The sequence below is a fragment of the Malurus melanocephalus genome, unplaced genomic scaffold (genome assembly GCF_030028575.1).
Source record: "Malurus melanocephalus ecotype Western Australia unplaced genomic scaffold, MMel_1.1 scaffold_583, whole genome shotgun sequence".
NCBI lineage: Eukaryota > Metazoa > Chordata > Aves > Passeriformes > Maluridae > Malurus > Malurus melanocephalus.
In genome coordinates, this window is record NW_026623815.1 from 283,734 (window position 1) to 302,272 (window position 18,539).

At 50.9% G+C, this 18,539-nt stretch overlaps 2 protein-coding genes across 4 annotated transcripts; one reads left to right on the plus strand and one right to left on the minus strand.

Moving 5' to 3' along the window:
* Positions 1 to 492: 492 nt before the first annotated feature.
* RNF14 (ring finger protein 14) lies at positions 493 to 7,816 on the plus strand. Of its 3 annotated transcripts, none has more exons than XM_057382725.1 (10): positions 493 to 641; positions 1,026 to 1,169; positions 1,754 to 1,935; positions 2,417 to 2,592; positions 2,889 to 3,416; positions 4,108 to 4,336; positions 4,944 to 5,116; positions 5,642 to 5,772; positions 6,337 to 6,419; positions 7,118 to 7,816. In XM_057382725.1, exons 3-9 carry the CDS (start codon positions 1,782 to 1,784, stop codon positions 6,398 to 6,400), a joined length of 1,455 nt encoding a protein of 484 aa, XP_057238708.1. In that variant the 5' UTR covers positions 493 to 641; positions 1,026 to 1,169; positions 1,754 to 1,781; the 3' UTR covers positions 6,401 to 6,419; positions 7,118 to 7,816. The 3 variants fall into 3 exon arrangements, with proteins under 3 accessions (XP_057238708.1, XP_057238709.1, XP_057238710.1); XM_057382726.1 differs by having other exon boundaries at positions 493 to 597; XM_057382727.1 differs by lacking the exons at positions 493 to 641; positions 1,026 to 1,169 and having other exon boundaries at positions 1,861 to 1,928.
* Positions 7,817 to 8,109: 293 nt separating this feature from the next.
* On the minus strand, positions 8,110 to 12,999 carry GNPDA1 (glucosamine-6-phosphate deaminase 1). The gene is made up of 6 exons (XM_057382728.1): positions 12,540 to 12,999; positions 12,321 to 12,422; positions 11,078 to 11,260; positions 10,333 to 10,517; positions 9,595 to 9,769; positions 8,110 to 9,335 (listed from the first exon to the last, which is right to left on the minus strand). Exons 1-6 carry the CDS (start codon positions 12,661 to 12,663, stop codon positions 9,238 to 9,240), a joined length of 867 nt encoding a protein of 288 aa, XP_057238711.1. The 5' UTR covers positions 12,664 to 12,999; the 3' UTR covers positions 8,110 to 9,237.
* Between the last annotated feature and the right edge of the window lie 5,540 nt (positions 13,000 to 18,539).

An 18,539-nucleotide genomic window follows, 5' to 3' on the forward strand; every position in this document is an offset into this window, starting at 1 on the left:
TCACCGGCTGCACCTGTTGATTCCAAGGGCGAGAGAGCKGTGTCGGGGTGGTGGGAAGGGCTGTGCCCCTGGTTCTTGGGGTGTGCAGGGAGCTCTGCTGGGCTGCCCCGGGGCTTTGCGGCTTCCGAGCTCGCGGGGTGTGGATGGGTGCGGTGGGTGTGAGCTCCAGCTCYCTGCAATGAATCACAATCATGGAATGCTCTGAGTTAGAAAGGACCCGCAGCGATCWATGAGTCCAACTGCTGCCCCTGCACAGACAGCCCAGCACTCCCACCSTGACCGTTCCCTGGGGAGCCTGTTCAGTGCCCGAGCACCGCTGCTCACTGGGGCTCTGTGCCGGCTCCGTGCCTGCCGGGGGCGGCGAGGGGCGGCAGGCGGGACCCGGAGCGGGCACCGAGCACCCCGGGCTGGGCCGGCCCGGCCCTCCCGGCCGCCGGGGGAGCTGCGGGGCCGGCCCGGTGCTTCCTCTCCGCGCCAGCGCTTCCCGTCCCTGGCCGTGCCTTCCTTTCCCGTCCCTCCCCGCCGCCGCTCCGCGAGGGGCAGGGCCGGGCCCCCCTCGCTGTCCCCGGCCCGCTCGGCCCGGCCGCGGCTGCCCCGGTGAGGAGCGGGCGAGGAGCGGGTGAGGAGCGGGCGAGGAGCGGGTGAGGCGGGGCCGGGCTGGGCTCCCTGCCCGGGGCCGTGGAGCCGGGGCACGGCGCTGGCAGCGGCCGGAGCCGCCATAGGCACGGCGGGGCTCGGCCTGGAGCCTGGAGCCCGGGGCTCGTTACGGAGCCGCCGCCGCGGGGTGGGCCCCGGGCCATTCCGGGCCATCCCGGGCCATTCCGGGCCATTCCGGGCCATTCCGGGCCATCCCGGGCCATTCCGGGCCATTCCGGGCCAGCCCGGGCCAGCCCGGCCCCGCAGCTCGGCCGCTGCTGCTGCGGCTGCAAACGACTCCCCGAGCCCTGAGCGCGGGGCCGGGCACGGCAGCGCCCGGGGGACTTTAACCCTGAGCCCGTGTTTTGTTGCTGTTTGTTTGTCCGCAGCAGCCCCAGCGCGGTGCCGGAGCCGCGGCTGTTCCCCCACAGCAGCGCCTGTCCGTGCCTTGAGGATCGAGGAGAAAGCGGCCCTGAGGGGATGCTCAGGGAGCGGCTCCTCGGCTCTGCCCCTGCACGGCTCTGACTCGCGAGGTAATTCAGCCAGTTGGCTTTATTGCCCCAAATGTAGAGCTTTATTGCCCCAAATGTAGAGCTTTATTGCCCCAAATGTAGAGCTTTATTGCCCCAAATGTAGAGCTTTATTGCCCCAAATGTAGAGCTGAGATGCCTGTGCAGGATTTTCAACAGGAACCTTTTTACTGTTATTTTCAATAACTTTAATCACATATGGGACTGTTACCCTGTTTGCTTTAGAACACTGGACAAGAGCTACTGTTACTAATTCATTTTTCATGGAGTTTTTGGGGGTCTGTTTTCTTTCAAATGTCATTGAAATGTTCCTGTGCCACTTGTGCCATCTCCATATTTCATTATTTCCCTCCTTACAGCTGTMTTTACCTACTAAAACACAGTTTGCTTTCTGACTTTCCAATATTATGTTGTGGGATTAAATTTTATAAAGCTACCAATGTTCTTTTTCAAACTGTACAATACCTTAATTATATTTCACATTGTTTTAGATTGRGTACTTGGGTTTCTAAATCTTACTATAGTATAAAATGGATGGCCCAAATTGATAATTTGCATTGGTTGCATTAACTTGGTTGATGTTGCAGAGTGGTGGTGATTGCACAGAAAAGTTAAATGTCTTCAGAGGACAAGGAAGCTCAGGAGGACGAGCTGCTGGCTCTGGCCAGCATCTACGATGAGGATGAGTTTAAGAGAGCAGAGTCTGCCCAAGGAGGAGAAACAAGAATTTGTCTGGAGYTGCCTCAAGACTTCAAAATTTTTGTGAGTGGTGAGTTGAGATGTTTTGTGCTATCCCAAGGGAGGCTTTCCCGAGCTCAGGTGGTTGTTGGGCAGTGACCTGAGGGAACRGTGACTGGACAAAGCTGAGGCTCASCCTGTGCTGTGCTTGTTGGGGACTGGGTTTGAGCAGTTTAATCCTCATTCACACAACTTCTTTAGTAAACYTAAAATCACAGATGAGTAATAGCACTTCTTCAGAATAATTAAGTTGTTTTATTGGGTTTTTAGTCCCTTGAGAATATGTGTTTCCAGGCTCCTGGTTTGTGCAGGATCTGACATTTCACAGTCCTGCTGTTATAACTGCTTTAATCACAGAGCTCCAACCCCGTGACATTTTACTGCACTGAGAGTTTTGTTATTTAGGGTTGAACAAATAATTTTAACCCCAGAAATAGATCAAATTAACAGACATTGGGTGCTGTCAGAAATAACAACAGTTTGTTACTCTTCATCTCCTTTTGCTTGTCCAGCTGCCTCGGTGGGCTCTGGCTCTGGCAGTTCCACGGAGAGCCTCCAGAGCAGTGGGTTTGAGTATTCCGTGTGCTTCCTGCCTCCCCTCGTGCTGAATTTCGAGCTYCCACCTGACTACCCATCGACCTCCCCGCCTGTGTTCACCCTCAGTGGCAAATGGCTCTCCCAGGCCCAGGTTTGCAGAAGATTTTTTACATTTTGACAGCTGAGTAGGTTAATAATTAACWGTTAAGGAAAATAAACAATGACGTTGCTCCTCTGTTGGCTCTTTTTTTGGCTCTGRCTGGTTTTCATTTGGTCACTATTCTGAGGAAGGAAAGTTTGCTTCTGTGAGAATTATTTTATGTGTATTTTATGGATGGAGTAAAAACTGCTGAGCCTGAAATCAAAGATTGCACAAAGGACAGTGGGAGAGGAGGAACCCAGTCAGGAGCTGTCCAAACTTACAGGAATTGGTTTTTTTTTTCCCAGCTCAGCGCTCTTTGCAAACACTTGGACAACGTGTGGGAAGAGAACCGAGGCTGTGTGGTCCTGTTTGCCTGGATGCAGTTTCTGAAGGAAGAAACAYTGAATTACCTGAATATTTCATCTCCATATGAGCTGAAAATGTGTCCTCAGGGGAAGGGGCAGAGCCGGACACCAGTGGGGCCCCTCGAGGCTGGGAAGGACTGTGGAGGTGCCACAGGCTCTGCCACAGCTGAGGAGGAGATCATGGATGCCAGAGCTGTGCAGGATGTGGAGTCCTTGTCCAGTCTGATCAGGGAAATCTTGGACTTTGACCAGGCCCAGAGGAGGAAGTGCTTCAACAGCAAGATGTACTYGTGCAGTATCTGCTTCTCAGAGAAGCTGGGCAGCGAGTGCATGCACTTCACTGAGTGCAGCCACGTGTACTGCAAAGCCTGCCTGAAGGACTACTTTGAAATCCAGATCAGGGATGGCCAGGTGCACTGCCTCAACTGCCCCGAGCCCAAGTGTTCTTCTGTCGCCACTCCAGGCCAGGTAATGCAGGGGCTCAGGGGGCTGGGGGTCTGTGACCTGCCTGAGTTACAGGGACAGGCTGCAGCTCTGCACGCTGGGCAGGCAATCACAGGGTCATTTGGTTGGAAAAGACCTCCAGGATCATCAGGTTTAACCTTTGATCCAGTCCCACAGTGCCTCCAAACCACGTCGTGAAGTGCCACATCCTTGGACACCTCCAGGGATGGGGACTCCAGACCTCCCTGGCAGCCCCTCCCAAGGCCTGACCACTCTTTCCATGCAGGAATTCCTCTTGGAATTTCTGAATGTCCCACCTGAGCCTCCCCTGGCACAGCTTGAGGCCCTTTGCTCTCATCCTGTCCCTGTTCCCTGGGAGCAGATCCTGACCCCCTGTGACCTGTAGGGAATCCAAGGTGGATTCATCYCCTCTGTGGGTACCTTTTCACTGACTTGCTGGTTTTTGCTGCAAGGCTCAGAATTACAGATGCAAGGAATCAGAGGATCCCAAACTGGTTTGGGCTGGTAGGGCCCTTAAAGCTCATCCAGTGCCACCCCTGCCAAAGGCAGGGACACTGCACTGTCCCAGGATGGGCCCAGCCCCAATATCCAGCCTGGCCTGGGGCACTGCCAGGGATCCAGGGGCAGCCCCAGCTTCTCTGGGCTCCCACCCCTGAATAAAGGATTTCCCCCCTGCATTTCCCCGTGTGTGCAGGTGAAGGAGCTGGTGGGGGAGGAGCTGTTTGCCCGCTATGACCGCCTGCTGCTGCAGTCCAGCCTGGACCTGATGGCTGAYGTGGTTTACTGCCCCCGGCCCGGCTGCCAGACCCCCGTGATGCAGGAGCCCGGCTGCACCATGGCCATCTGCTCCTGCTGCAACTACGCCTTCTGCACCCTCTGCAAGATGACTTACCATGGGGTGTCCCCCTGCAAGGTCACTGCAGGTCAGTCACCAGCCCTGTGCCCCACAAACACACCCAGACACCGCTAAATCTGCGGTGAAAAAGTCCAAAGTTGAGCAAGGGAACTCCTCACCCTGAGCTTTCTGAAAGGAATATTCATTTGGAGTAGGGCTGTTGCTGGCAATTAAATATTCTTTTGGTGACATTCCACAGGAGCTCCCTAAAYTGCTTGTTGTCAAATGCTGAGAGGCTGTAGTAATAGTATATATTACTTTATATATTTTCAYTACTTTGTGAAAGTAATTCTGATACTATCAGAATTAATACTGAAGTCAGGTGGAGGCTTCTTTCTCTGGTCTCAAAATCCTGTGACAGAATTTCATTAAATACATAGTCAGGAAAAGATTTCCATTTTTTGTTTTATTTTGCATTGTTCTAATTCCATCAACAGATCTCTTTTATAATAAAACAGTGTAAAACTGCTGAATTTTGGGGCAGAGTGGTTTTAATATCATCTTACATATTTTAATAGTTTTCATGCTTTTGAATTAATGATGATAATTTTCTTTTAAAATCTTTATGCTGCAATTAGCTGGACTTCCAGATCTAATATCTTACAAAAGCTGTTTGGTTTGGTTTTGCTCCCCAGAGAAATTAATGGATTTGAGAAACAGCTATTTAGAAGCAGATGAGACAACTAAAAAATTTTTGGAGCAACGCTATGGCAAGAGAGTGATTCAGAAAGCCCTGGAGGAGATGGAGAGTAAGGAATGGCTGGAAAAGAACTCCAAGTCTTGTCCTTGCTGCGGGACTCACATCGAGGTGAGTGTGGAGGGAAAGGCTGGGGAATCAGGGAACAGAAAAAAACCCACCTGGAGGGGCTTCTGGGTGTGCTGGAGCTTCCAGGTTCACCAGGGAGGGTGAATCTCTAGGAAATACTAAGAGAACTTTAATTTCTGTGCGTGATATGGAAAAGGAGGCGAGGTGATGTTTGTGGATCCCAGGAATTGGAGTGCAAACAGTGATTGGTGGTCAGGTTCCCACACTGAACAGATCCAGGCTGACTATGGATCTCTGTGAATCCTTTTGTTTTCCAGGTGTTCTAGGCTAGTGCTGTYKCACACTACAGCCAGGAARTAAATCCAGCTTCAGAAAAGTACTAATTTCCAGTATTTTTAGTATTACAACCAATTTCCAGTGCTGGGAWTCCAGCTCCCAGTGAAAACATCAGTTGTGGTGGAGCCAGGGTGGAATGTGTACACTGTGGTTCTGAGGGCTGTTGGCAGAGAGGGGCTGAAGGCTGCCACAGCAGGGTTCTGTTATCACCATTTCTTGTTTTTCCCCCAGAAAYTGGATGGCTGTAACAAAATGACCTGCACAGGGTGCATGCAGTACTTCTGCTGGCTCTGCATGGGCTCYCTGTCCCGGGCCAACCCCTACAGGCACTTCAACGACCCCTCCTCCCCCTGCTTCAACAGGTTGGTGCTTCAGGGACTTCCTCCACTGCTGGAACACCTATTTCTACTTTTCCTTACAGCCTCTCCCAGATTCTTACCTGAAATTTTTAGCTACAGTTTAAGACACTGTTTCTCCTCTCAAATATTTGCACTAACAGTAAAAATCAGGAGTGATCCAGGATATGGTTTTGCTTTGTAAGAACTTTGGTTTTAAAATGCTGGAGGAGTCGTCTCCTATTCCTGATTCTTTTGGTCATGATCCCATCYTTTCTGTGCTGTCCCTGCCTGAGCCACAGTCTGCAGGGAAGTCTCAGGAGCAGCTCAGGGCTTTGGGGAAGAGCTGCAGGTTGGCCTCACATTCCCTTGGGGAAGAGCCAAGGGACAGAGGTGGGACAKGTGACAGGCAGGTCACAGGAGGGTGGCAATGGCAGCTTTGTATATTCCACAGGGAGTAGGTGTGGTTTGTGGTACTGAAAACAACAGGGGAACTTGCTCTTTTTATACTTTTGTTACATTTACAGTGATACCCTTTTAAACATTTTTGACTTTTTTACACCCTGGTATCACTGATTTTCTGCCTTGCAGATTGTTTCAAGCCATGCACATCGATGATGGGGAGTTCTGGGAAGCGGAAGATGATGATCAKTAGCTTCCTCCTGCACCAAAAGGTGAACAAACCAGAGACAGATGCTTTTTCTGTGTCCTTTGTTTGCTTTTCCCTTCCATTGTGTCCTCACTGCAGGACACTCACACCTCAGAGCCTGTTGCCAAAACCAAAGGAGACTTTCCCCATCCTGGACCAGGATCGTCATGGAATTTCCAAACCATCCTGTCCATTATTAAAGAAGTCAGGAATTGGAAAACCATTGGAAATATAGATCCCAAGRGGTGCCCCTTTTTTTAAAAGCCAGCAGACAAAACTGAAGCCTCAAATCCTGGAAGTATTTGGGGGTTTCCTTTGGGGAGACTGACCCTTGTAAACTCTTGGGTCATGAATGTKATGGGGTTTGGGGTGGTTTGGTAGAGCTGTAGTGCTCTCTCTGGAGCTGGTTCGTGATGCTGCTTGGACAGGGGGAATTTTCTGTTATCATACAGAAAATTTCTTCTCTATTCAGCAACAAGTTTGTTGCTTTTCTGAATTTCCTGATGTGCTTCTCTGAAAAGCAGAATCTGGCTCTGTCACTGGTACTTTCTAATGATATTAAAGCTGATTATCCCCAACGTTTCTCGCTGGCTGCTGTGCCTGAGCCTTTACACCCCTGAGAGCTTGAGCAGAAATGACCAACAGCCATTTCCAGGGATTGGTTGGGTTGGTGACCCCCGGTGTTGCTGGATTCCCTCACGTTGCCTGTCCTTGTTTTGCTAGGGATGAGTGCCAAGGCAGAGAGCTGAGGATGTGACCAGTGAGACGGTGAAAGGTATCAGGAAGAGATAAACTTGAATTCTTCAAGATACTGACAATGACCTTRTATTCTGAGATAATGGAGTAATTTATTTTTTACTAACTATTCGTATAAGAAATTTGATTGTTGAAACTTTTGCTTCTGGACTAGATCCATTATTTCCACTGGTTTTGCTCTTCAGATTATTTCAGAAACCAARTGATTTCCCCTAAAATCTCAGCAAGTAATTTTGTGAGTATGAAGGTGATTGGGAGGGAACCACTGATTTTTCACAAGTTTTCCCACTTGCAGAACAGTTTGAAAGTTTATTTGGAAACTAAAGCTGCTTGTGTTGTGTTCAAAAGCAGTAGGGCCTGGATGGGAAGCTCAGGAGCTGAGRCTCCTCAGGAGCTCAGGGTGATCACATCTCACTCAGTTCCGACAGGTAATACATTTATCCTGGGATATGTGGCCACCACCAAGTGGTGCTTCAGTTCCTCCTGCAGAGGAGGAGTCTGCACTGTTGGAATTGGCAGAGATTTAAAAGATGAAAGGCTCAGAGTGAATCTCACCTCAGTTTAAGCTCTAGGTCAGTGTGTAGGAAAAGTTTATGTTGTGTATGGTTTTGAGTTGTATTTCCTGCACCTTTCATATGCACTAAATTCACTTTAAGATGGTAAACACAGTTGTGTCCCGGTTGTCTTCCTTCTGGCACAAATTTGGCAGCACAGGCGTGTCCTGGTGCTCCTGGGAATGGGACAGCCCAGAGCTCCCAAGTGGAGCTGGCACAGGATGTGTCCTGCTCCTGGCATTTCCATGGATGCACAGTGCCCTCCCACACAGAGGGCCCTGCTTTTCCCTCAGAGAAAAACCCACCAGCAAACACTGGGCAAGGAAGTGGGGAGTCACCAGACTGCTCCAGGGCAGCTTTGGTACCATGAGCACAGTGAGACTGAGCACCAGATACAGTCAAATGTCACCATTTAAAAAATTAAAGACATTTAATGTAGAAAGTTACATTACAGATCAACAACGTACAAAATYGCTGTATAAAGAAAATAAACATTGCCCAGTTTTCTCGCCCCTCGTGTGACAGCATTGGRTAGAAATCCCAGGAATCACATTTCAGAATTGGTGGGGTCTTGGCTGTTGTCCACCTGTATGGGGTGTCTGTAATTAAACATGGGCTGAAGCCAGTAGGAACAGAGTGTGTCCTTTGGGATTGGTTTGGCATTTCCTCAGAGAAATGGAAAATTCTGGAGTGGGGAGAGCACCAGGCATAGAAATTCATACCTGGGCCTGAGCATGAAGGGAAGGGCTTTGTGTGTGACAGCAGTGACATCCTCAGGTGCCTGAGCTGCACCTTGGACCCTGTGTGGGGGGAAGCTGCTGCAGCCCCTTCAGCTGAGGGGCCTCAAGTCCCACATCTGGCTCAAAGCAGGGCTTAGCCAGGGCTTTATCCAGTCAGGTTTTAGCAACCTTCTCAAGACAGAGCTTGCCCAGCCCTGGGGATCTGTCCCACTGCTTGGCTGTCCCATGGGAGAGTTTGCCCATCTCTCCAGTGTCTCCACTCAGGCCCCACTGTCCCTTCCCATCTTCCCCCTGGGTCCATCTTCACACTGACCCCTCATGGCTGTGGGTGCTGCTCTGAGTTTTCCCTATTCCAGCTGGACAATCCTATTTTCCAGGATTCTTTTATAAAAGTGTTCCATGGCAGAGGAATAACACAAGGTACTTGTCCTAATTGCAAGGAATACACCCCAAAGTGATCACCCACATTTCTGCAGCATTGTCCTTTCATTTATCCTCACATTGCAGTTTTGCAGCCTCCAGTCCATGATTTCAGTCAGTTCACAGATCAAAAACCTCATTCTTCATTTCCTTCAGAGAATGAGTTGGTGGCAGGAGTTTGTGGAACACAGAACACTGGATCCCATCCTCATTTGGTTAATTAAGGCAGGTGATTGGCATCTCTCTCTTCAATGGAGGGAAGCAACCATATGATCATTCTGCTAATTAAAAAACTAATATGAGCTCAGTTTCTGCAGCAGTTCCCTTTTCTGCCAGCTGTTTTCAGCAGCTGGTTCAGCACTGCCCCAGCACATTAATCACTGTATGGCTTCTTGGACTGGCTCCTCTGTGCTCCCATCTCCTTCATGCTGTACAAGGGCTCCACGAGCTTGTTGTGAACCAGCATTAAACCTGGTGGAGAAAGCCAAAAGACAATTTAAGTAGACATAATAAAGGAAAATTCTCATTCCTTGGATGCTAGTGGAATTACACGTTACTGGTGTCCTTGTGCCATTGCTCCCACACCAAACATTAATCATTTACCTTCACACTTGTACTACCATATTTAAGGAATACACTGCTTTGGGAGTTGGTTATACAGCAACATCTCTGCAAAGCATGGCTCCTGGAAATGTAACAAAACAGCAGCCTGGGCTGCTCAAACATTCACCTTTGAAGTATTTCACTGTCTTGACTTTGAGCTCCAGCGTGGCGTCCTCGTCGCACACGAACACGGTGTTGGGGTGCTGCTGGAAGGCGGACACCGTCCACATGTGGTTCACCCCRTCCTCGATGGCTTTGTACAGAGCAAAGGCTTTGTGGGCTCCTGTGATCAGGATCATCACCTGCACCCCAGACACAGAGAGGGGTGGTCAGGGAGAGCCCAAACCCTGCCCATCTGAGAATGGGGACAGCCCTGTCACCCTCCCCACGGCCACCTCTGTGTGRCAGGGCTGCTGCTCTGGCTGCTTCAGCTGTCAATGAAATCACAGCCTGGTGGGTGCCTGCAAGGATCCTTTGGGCACCTCAATGCTAAAACTCAACAAATGTAGATAAAGGAATACACTCCATTAAAAGTGGTCCCATATAATTTTCATGACCTGCTGGTGTGGCATCAACTCAGCATCTGATTCCTGCACTTGATCTCCAGGTGAGATTCCTAACCAAAGATASCCTCCCAAACCTTCCTGGCACCCTGTGGGGAGCAACTGCAGGGTTACACAAACACAGGTGCCAGCAGAGACAGAGCAGGAGCCTTTCCACCGTGCTGCAGGATGCAAGAGGACAGGAGGATCAGGCATTCTGTGGCAGGAATAGCCTACACCAGCAGGACACASAGCTGCTCCAAAACAGGATAACCTTTGGCTGCTCCAGAGCAGCTGACAGAAGCCACTGCTTTTGTCCTCACCTCTCTGGCRTCCATGACAGTGCCTACTCCGACTGTCAAAGCCATGGTGGGCACTTTGGAGAGGTCACCATCAAAGAACCTGGCATTGGCCAGTATGGTGTCCATGGCCAAGGTCTTCACACGTGTCCTGGACACCAAACTGGACCCCGGCTCGTTGAAGGCGATGTGACCRTCGGGGCCGATACCTGGGACAGGGACAGCACAAGAAGAGGGTCAGCTGTGGGAGCAGAGCCAGCAGCTCTCCCAGGAGAACAGGCAATGCTCCTGGCAACACAGAGCTGAGAAAAACCCCTGTGATTCTTCTGCCCAAGCTCAGAATTGTGTCTGGTAGAACGACAGCAAGAGCCCCCTCAGAAGCYACCAGACAATTCCCTGATTGCACTGGGACAATGATAAAGCAAACTGGGTGGCAGAACCTTATAGCAAACTTTGTGGGAAAAGCCACTCCCAGCAGTGTCCTGTCAGCACTGACAGCTCATACACTTCATATCTGTACAATTCTGGCTTTCCTATTTCTCCTGCTCACATTTCCTGAACAATTCACTGACTGGACTGAAACACCTAAAGCTGGGAGTGCTACCCTGGGAGATGAGGCTGCCAGGACACAGCAGTGCCAGGGCCATGGACTGTGGTGGYTTTCACTGCAAATACATCACAAATAAACAACCCTGACAATAAATGAGAGCTGGAGAGGACAGGCACAGCTTTGGGACAGGGTTTAAAGGATGCTGCTCTGGGTTCTCACCTCCAACAAAGAGCTCGATGCCTCCAGCTGCTTTGATCTTCTCCTCGAACGCGTCACACTCTGCCTGGAGATCAGGGGCATTTCCATCCAAGATGTGGACRTTTTCTGGTGAGATGTCAATGTGCTTGAAGAAGTTATTCCACATGAAGGAATGGTAACTTTCTGGGTGATCCCTCGGGAGACCTGGAAACAGAACATGCAGGAATGAAGCCAACTGTATCAGTATCACTCATAACACAAAGCACTTCCATACCCTTGCAGTGGCTTTGGTGACAGAGCACTGCTCTCTCTGTCCTTTGTCACTCCCTCAGCTTTCAGAGGTGTTTTTATTTCTCTAAACAGCAGAATTAAAATCAGCTCCTGTAAGACATGTGCCCATATTTAACAGGAAAGTGATTTTCAAAAAGCAAATGTGTGCTGTGCCTCATCTGTCAGTACCTTTTCAGCCTTTATCCCATTTCATATTAGCAAGAATGMTTAAAAATCTGTGCAAAAGCCTGGGAAATAACAATTTTTGTATAATTACTGTGTATTTCCCCCTTTGAATGCTATAAATCCACACTGGACTGCTTATTCCCTAATGCCGCTTGATTAGGATTGCTCACAGAAAAAAAGCCCTCTTGACCAGGGTAAAATTAGTATTAGCAAATATTTAGCTGGTAGGTTTTTCACCTTTGGATCTTTTTCTTCTGAGGAGACTGTTTCACCATGACTTCAGAAATGAAACAGTCCCCTGCTGTCTCAGCAGAAGATACCAGAGGGCACTCAGGGAACACACTGGTCCTTGTATGGGATCTTTACAATCCCAGAGCAAAGGTGGAAGTTAATGCTGCCCGCAGAGCCTGCAGTGATAAGCTGCTCCTTACCTGGTCAGTACCTGAGTGCAGGTAAAGCAGATTCTGTAACTGTGTGCAATACTGGGCAACACCCACTATCGAGCTTTTTCCATACATTTTCAAACCTATGGAAAAATTTCAAATTTCTTCCATAGGTTTTCAAACTGTCCCCATTATTCCTTGGAGCTGTTTAAGGAAACATTGGACATGGCACTCAGTGCCGTGGTTTAGCTGACACGGTGGTGTCGGATCATAGGTTGGACTCGATGATCTCAGAGGTCTTTTCCATCCTAACTGATGCTGTGACTCTGTGAACTGTTGTCCATCTTACCTGGACAGGTGGATTTCGGGCACCGCCAGGCTCTGCGGGGACAAAGGACCAGGGACAAAGGACAGGTGGCACTCACCCACGTACTCGTCCATGTTGAAGGTCTTCACGTACTTGAAGGAGAGGTCTCCGTTGCGGTAATACTCCACCAGCTTGCTGTAGCATCCCAGGGGAGTGCTGCCTGCGGGGAGCGGCGGCTCAGCCGGGGCAGGGCGCTCACCCTCACCCGGCCCCGGCCCCGGCCCCGGCCCCGGCCCCGGCCCCGGCCCCGGCCCCGGCCCCGGCCCCCGGCACCCACCTGTGGGCAGCCCCAGCGTGAAGAACCGCCCGGGCCCGGGCCCGAACTGCACGATGCGGTTGCGGATGTACTTGGCCGCCCACTCGCTGGCCTGAGAGTAATTCTCCAGGATGATGAGCTTCATGCTGGGGCCGCCCGGGATCGCCGCTTCCCTCTGGGATCGCCGCTTCCCTCTGGGATCGCCGCTTCCTTTGGGATCGCCGCTTCCCTCTGGGATCGCCGCTTCCCTTTGGGATCGCCGCTTCCCTCTGGGATCGCCGCTTCCCTCTGGGATCGCCGCTTCCCTCTGGGATCACCGCTTCCTCTGGGATCGCCGCTTCCCTCTGGGATCGCCGCTTCCTTCTGGGATCGCCGCTTCCTCCGGGGCTCAGCTCTGTCCGCAGTCTCCGCTCGCTGCCGCTGCCGCTGCCGCCGCTTCCTCCCGGCTCGCCCCTGCCCCGATCACTTCCGCGGGCCGGGCAGCGCCGCCCGATCCGGGCCGTGGGTGGGCGGAGAGCGCCGGGCACGGCCCCGCGGGCGGGACCAGGGCAGGGCCCTGCAGCGGCACTTTGGGCTGAGGATTCGGCAGAACGGTGAAATCCATGAAATCCACCCGGCCGGGATGCWCGGGTCAATCAGTCACCCACACTGCAAGGCCGCCTGCTGTCCAAGCGAAGATTTGGAGAGCAATGTTTTACCCACATTCGTTAAAAAGGCCATAAATATCTCGATGTGGTTCTGCTGCAGTGTCCTCATCTCAGCAGGGATCCGCCCGACTCCGTCCTTCAGCTCTTCAGCCCTGCAGCGAAGCTCCCAGCCTTGTCCCACAGAACGAGCTGCTCTCACACTTGAACTGTTCCGCAGGGACCCACTTTAGGGCATGTTGGGGTGGTTCTGGAGGATGGAGGGACCATGATCTCTGTCCTTGCTGCTCCTGGCACAGTGCTATTCCCAAAACACCTTCCTGCTGTTGCTCCAGCTGCCTTAAAGTTCTCATGGAAATGGGCTCGACCTCTCCTTGCACCGGCTTGGTTCATTGCTGGGATGMAAAGCTCTTACTTCAAAGTTAGACTGATTTTCAATTTAACCAGAAGGAAGAATGAKCTACAAATTGCTTTGCTGGGATCCAGCCCATGCAGTTCCTTCTCATTTTAATAATTTAAATGACCTAGCTAGAACCAGTGTTCCTGCTGTTGTTTCATCCTGGAGAGCCCTTGGTTTGCGTTKGGATGGGGAGCGATGGGTGTGGCGGGCTGTAGCAGGATGGCTCTGGGCAGACACGGGGAGAGTTTTAGGCCACAGAGACTAAATAAATTCCACGGCCGTGCGTTTCCATGAGCAGTGTCAGCCCACGGGCAGCTCTCTGTGGCTGGTGTCGGGTGGAGGAGCTGACAGCAGCGGCATTCCCGGCTCTCCTGCAGGGCAGAGCAGCTGTTTTGTGAAAAACAGCTCTTCTCTTGTCCCATCGGGGCCATTCGGTGTCACAGACCCACTGGTTCCTCGGACACTGGCAGGACCCACGGTATGGAAGGTTCAGGGAGGTGCTGGGGTAACCGGGGATGGAAGGGATGAAATCTGGACCCTTCCCATCCTGGAGCTGCTTCAGTTCTTTCTCCAGGATGTGCCGGCACGAAGGGCACCTGCTGAGCGCCCCCCTGACCTGTTCACACACCCGGAGCTCCCACAGCGCCCCTATTGCGGCACAACTGCAGCTTCTGGCGTGCAAAACCAAAACTGCAGCAGGGTTGGGCACGGAGAGAGCACCGGCACCGGCTCTGCTCGGCGTCACCATGGAAACGCGAGATTTCGGAGCAGCAAATCCTGCAGGCACAGCCCAAACAGGTATTGATTGAAGGAGACATCATGGCCTTCCCTTCTAGGGCAACACCCGGGGTTCCTGCGGGTTGAGGGGTTTGTGTGCCCTCGGAGCGGCTTGTGGACGGTGTCAGCTCATCCCCTGTCTCCCACCTCACCTGCCCTGGGTGCCCTCGGGGGTGTGGAGAGCCTTTGACATCGGCCTTGCAGCCCCCTCTCTGCTCACACAGCCCCGCCGTGGGGATGGGTTCGGTGAAATCCAAGTGCTGGAAGGCTCTGACTGCACAGGGTCTGGTTTTCCTCTCCCCTGCGAGTGGCTGGGGCAGCAGCAGCGCTCAAAGATGCAGGAGCCGGCAGCTCCCTGTGAAATCAAGCCGTGTTTTGGTGAGAGAGGAGCCGCAGCAGAGGCAGGCAGGTGCCCCCGTGCTGCCCACACGCYCCAGCCTTCCTCCGAGCTGCTCCGGGGCTGGCTCAGCCGTGTGACTCGCAGGCTGGGTATTTTTAGGTATGATAATTTCTGCCCGTTATTGTTCCTGCATTTACAGCGARCTGTTCCCATGCTGAAGAACTTCCTGGTGTCTGAACAGGCTGATTTTCCTGCCTTGCGAAAGCAGCAGATGGAAGGAAACAAACACTTCTCTGCAGGAGCAGTTGAAGTTTATTGGGGGAGCTCTAACAAGCACAGCATTTTCTTTTGCCCCATCTTGAAGAGATCAGAGTCAGCAGCGCTCAGAGACCAAAGCTTTTGCTACGGGGAATTGCTTGGGAGCACTGGGATTCATTTCCTAAAAAAGCAACAATTAAAAAATTATCTCCATGAAGAACCCCCTCTCCAAAAACTGTAATTAAAATTCTTTTTAAAATCCACCATCAGTCACTTCTTCCTGCTCCAGCATGTTCCACTTACCTTCTGACCCCAATTTATAAGAAAAGGAGAAATAATAGGTCTGGAGGGGAGCTGCTTTTTCCTTCAAGCCCCACTCACAGCTTAGCTCTTCCAGCAGCACCCAAATCTYAGTTAGGATTTTTCTGGGGGTCACAGCAAGACAATGTGTAGGGCAGTGCATGAGCAGGCAGCTCTGGAGAGAGCCCATGCCAGTCCCTTCCTGTTTTTTCAGGTGAGTTTCCCACGGCAAAGCTGTTAGGACTACACTCCTCACCAGGTTCAAAACTGCCAGCCTAAGCAGAAAGGGATTTAATCTGGATACCAAGATTAAATTAACCATTGGTTAATTGTGATTTCTCCACTAGGCTGAAGAAATAATGGAGCAACAAAGGACGCTGGTGAAATCAGTGAGTTGGGGCCCCAAAAGTCAGGCTGGACTGTGTTTGCTGTGCTATGTGGAGGCAATTTGGAACTCAGCTCTGCCTTGTCTCGTGCACCATCCAGCACAACTCAGTGCATCACTCCATATCTGCCCCTGGGTTCTGCTGCTGGCTTTCAGGATGAGTCCCATTGGGCAAGTCTTCCAGCTCAGTGCTGCTGTTGTTTTCATTCCTCCTCCTTACAATACTCGTGGCTGATTGGGGTGTAATTTTCCACATTGGTGAACAAGGCACCGCTTCCACCCCGCTCTGCCCGGGCTGTGGGACGTGTGGCTGTGCTCGCTGGGACTCTCCCCGTTCCAGCAGACCCGACGTGACCCAGTGCCTTTTGTTTTTGCACAAACACTCACGGGAATTGCAGCTGCCTGCGTGTCCAAAGCTGCAGAACCTGCTGCTTGCAGGGCTGGACGAGGTGTGGGGCAGCKTCCTGGGCCAGGGGCTGTCACAGAATGGTTTGGGTGGGAASRGACCTTAAGWTTATCCAGTTCCACCCCCTCCATGGGCAGGGACACCTTCCCCYATCCCAGGTTSCTCCAAGCCCCATCCAGCCTTCCAGAGTTCCAGAGGCACCCACAGCTTGGCTTTTTTTTGGCAAAAAGCTCAAAGATTGTTYAAATACAAGATGGTCTCAAGCACAAAAAGTCTTCATGGCCAAGTGATGTTTTGGGGAGGAACATCTGTCAGACAGCATTTATTAATCCTTAACAAATCTCTCCCTCTTAGTTATACATCTCTAATTCAGGATGTTATTCTACAGTGGGAAATGACATCTATGTATATTCAAACCTTGWGAATCCAATCCTTGCACATGGAGTGTCTCTGCCTCCAGGGACACAGGAATATTYAGAGTTGATGACAAAAAAGTTCTTGTCCTGTGTACATTTTTATTTTGTTTTTCTTCTTAATTGGATATTTAAGCACTAAAAGGTTAGAAGAAAGATTTAGTTTTAATGCCCTGCTCAATTCTCACTAGTTTAGTTTACACACCCTGCTTTTGAGGTTCATTATTTAGCTTTTAGTGTTCAATATTTATTACAAAGTGCAGATTAAAAGTGTTCCATTTATTGCTCAGTTGTACACAATAATTAAAGGAACACATGTACAGCTCTAGGATTTCAGAGGACTCACTCCACTGCAATTCTGTCATACTTTCAATTGCTTTCAAATACTTTCACAGCACATCCCGTACGGAAGTCACTAAAATCAATGACTTCAAGCTTCAAGTGTCTCTTGGGAGAAAAGACATTTTGTACTGGAGAAAAAGTCAAAAAACACAGAGGCATGAAGTGATTTGCCTCAAACCACTTGGGAAATGAAAGCAGAACMAGTCACGTGCTGTAACCACAGCATCATCTTTCTACTGAGCTTCCCCACCTAAGAAAATAAAATAAACACAGGGAGAGCAGCTGGAAGAAATTGCCATTCCCCCTCTRGAATCAGTCGTGCTCAGACTAGATGGACTAATTAGGCTGTGATTTGCCTCCACTGGCCCCAAAATGGCTTTGACACAAACATTTTCACCATTTGTCCGGGATACATTCCAGCATCTTCTCTGAGGATGTGCACAGGTTGCACCTTATTTTAGTCTCTGTGATGTCCAAGTCAATCACTGTGCAGCTAATTACCACTGCAGCTGCAGCCTTACTTAGGGATGTAATCCCACCTCAGCAGTGAGTAAATCCATGCATGTCACCAGGACAGCTCCTTACTGCAGGGAAACTCTCGGTGCAAATTGTGAATCTTGTGGAAAGGTGAAACCAGAGTCTGTCAGTGCCTGCAGCTCTTGTTCCAGCTCCTTCAAAGGCACCTGTTTTGCAAGAACCCTGCCCTGTTCTTGTGTCTCCAGCATTTCTCTTGAGTCACTTTTTGAGGTTATTCATGGCTAAAATCCTTCACGGTTCCTGCCTCTCCTTCAGCATGAGAACTGGGATGTTCATTCATCTCACCAAGACATCGATGAACTCCCTACCCCTCAAAGGCAAAATACAGGGAGAAAAGAATCCAGGCTGATTATGGTACGGAGTAATGAGCATTGAGGCCTGTATTTATGACTGAGTGTGCAGTTCAAAACCATGTCCTCGGGCTTCAGTGCTTGCAACTCTCTGAATTTGCAGTTTGGAATCCCAGCAGGGCTGATTCAGCCTTCCTCATCCTAAAGCTGATATATTTAAATCTCATCCACCTTAGGGATTGATGTGGGTAATTTTGTGCAAGCCTGACTAGAGCTGAACCGCGCATGTAGAAAACAAATGTTACACAAGCTGAAGAGTGTTTTGGCCAATGTAACACTGAAAAACTCTCAGAATAAACCAACTTCTCTCACTGCGTGGTTTCCTACACGTGCTCCTTTTGGAAGGAAGGAGCTCAACACCATCTGCTCCCTGTGGATATGGAAGAGCTGACAGCGCTGTCGGAGGAGTCGGCCAACACCTCGTGTTTGGTGCAGCAGTTGCTGGCCTGTTCCCTGCCCGCCTGGTGGGACAGGCATGGCTGGGGAAATGTGTGACCCCAGCTTGGTCAGCGTGGCTCAGACAGGGCTGGTTTCTCGGTGCTGGCCCTGGTGTGTCCCTGCTGAGGCAGCATTGTTTGTCGGCATGGCTTTACATCAATTTTCTGACTCCCTGGGTTTCACYAACACATCCTATGGCAGCTTCCACTCTCCAAATTTTACTTCTATTCCACAATGTACATTACATGCAGTGGATGGAGCTTGTGGCAGTGCCGGGGCCATGCTGCTGGCTCTCAGCATTCCCACAGGTCTCCCTGCACAGCCAGGCTGGCTCCRGGCTGCTTCTGGTCACCCTCCAGCCCCAGCAGAGCTGCCCTGCTTGGAAACCAGCCCAGCAGAGAAGGACCTGGGGGTGCTGGTGGACAGGAGAT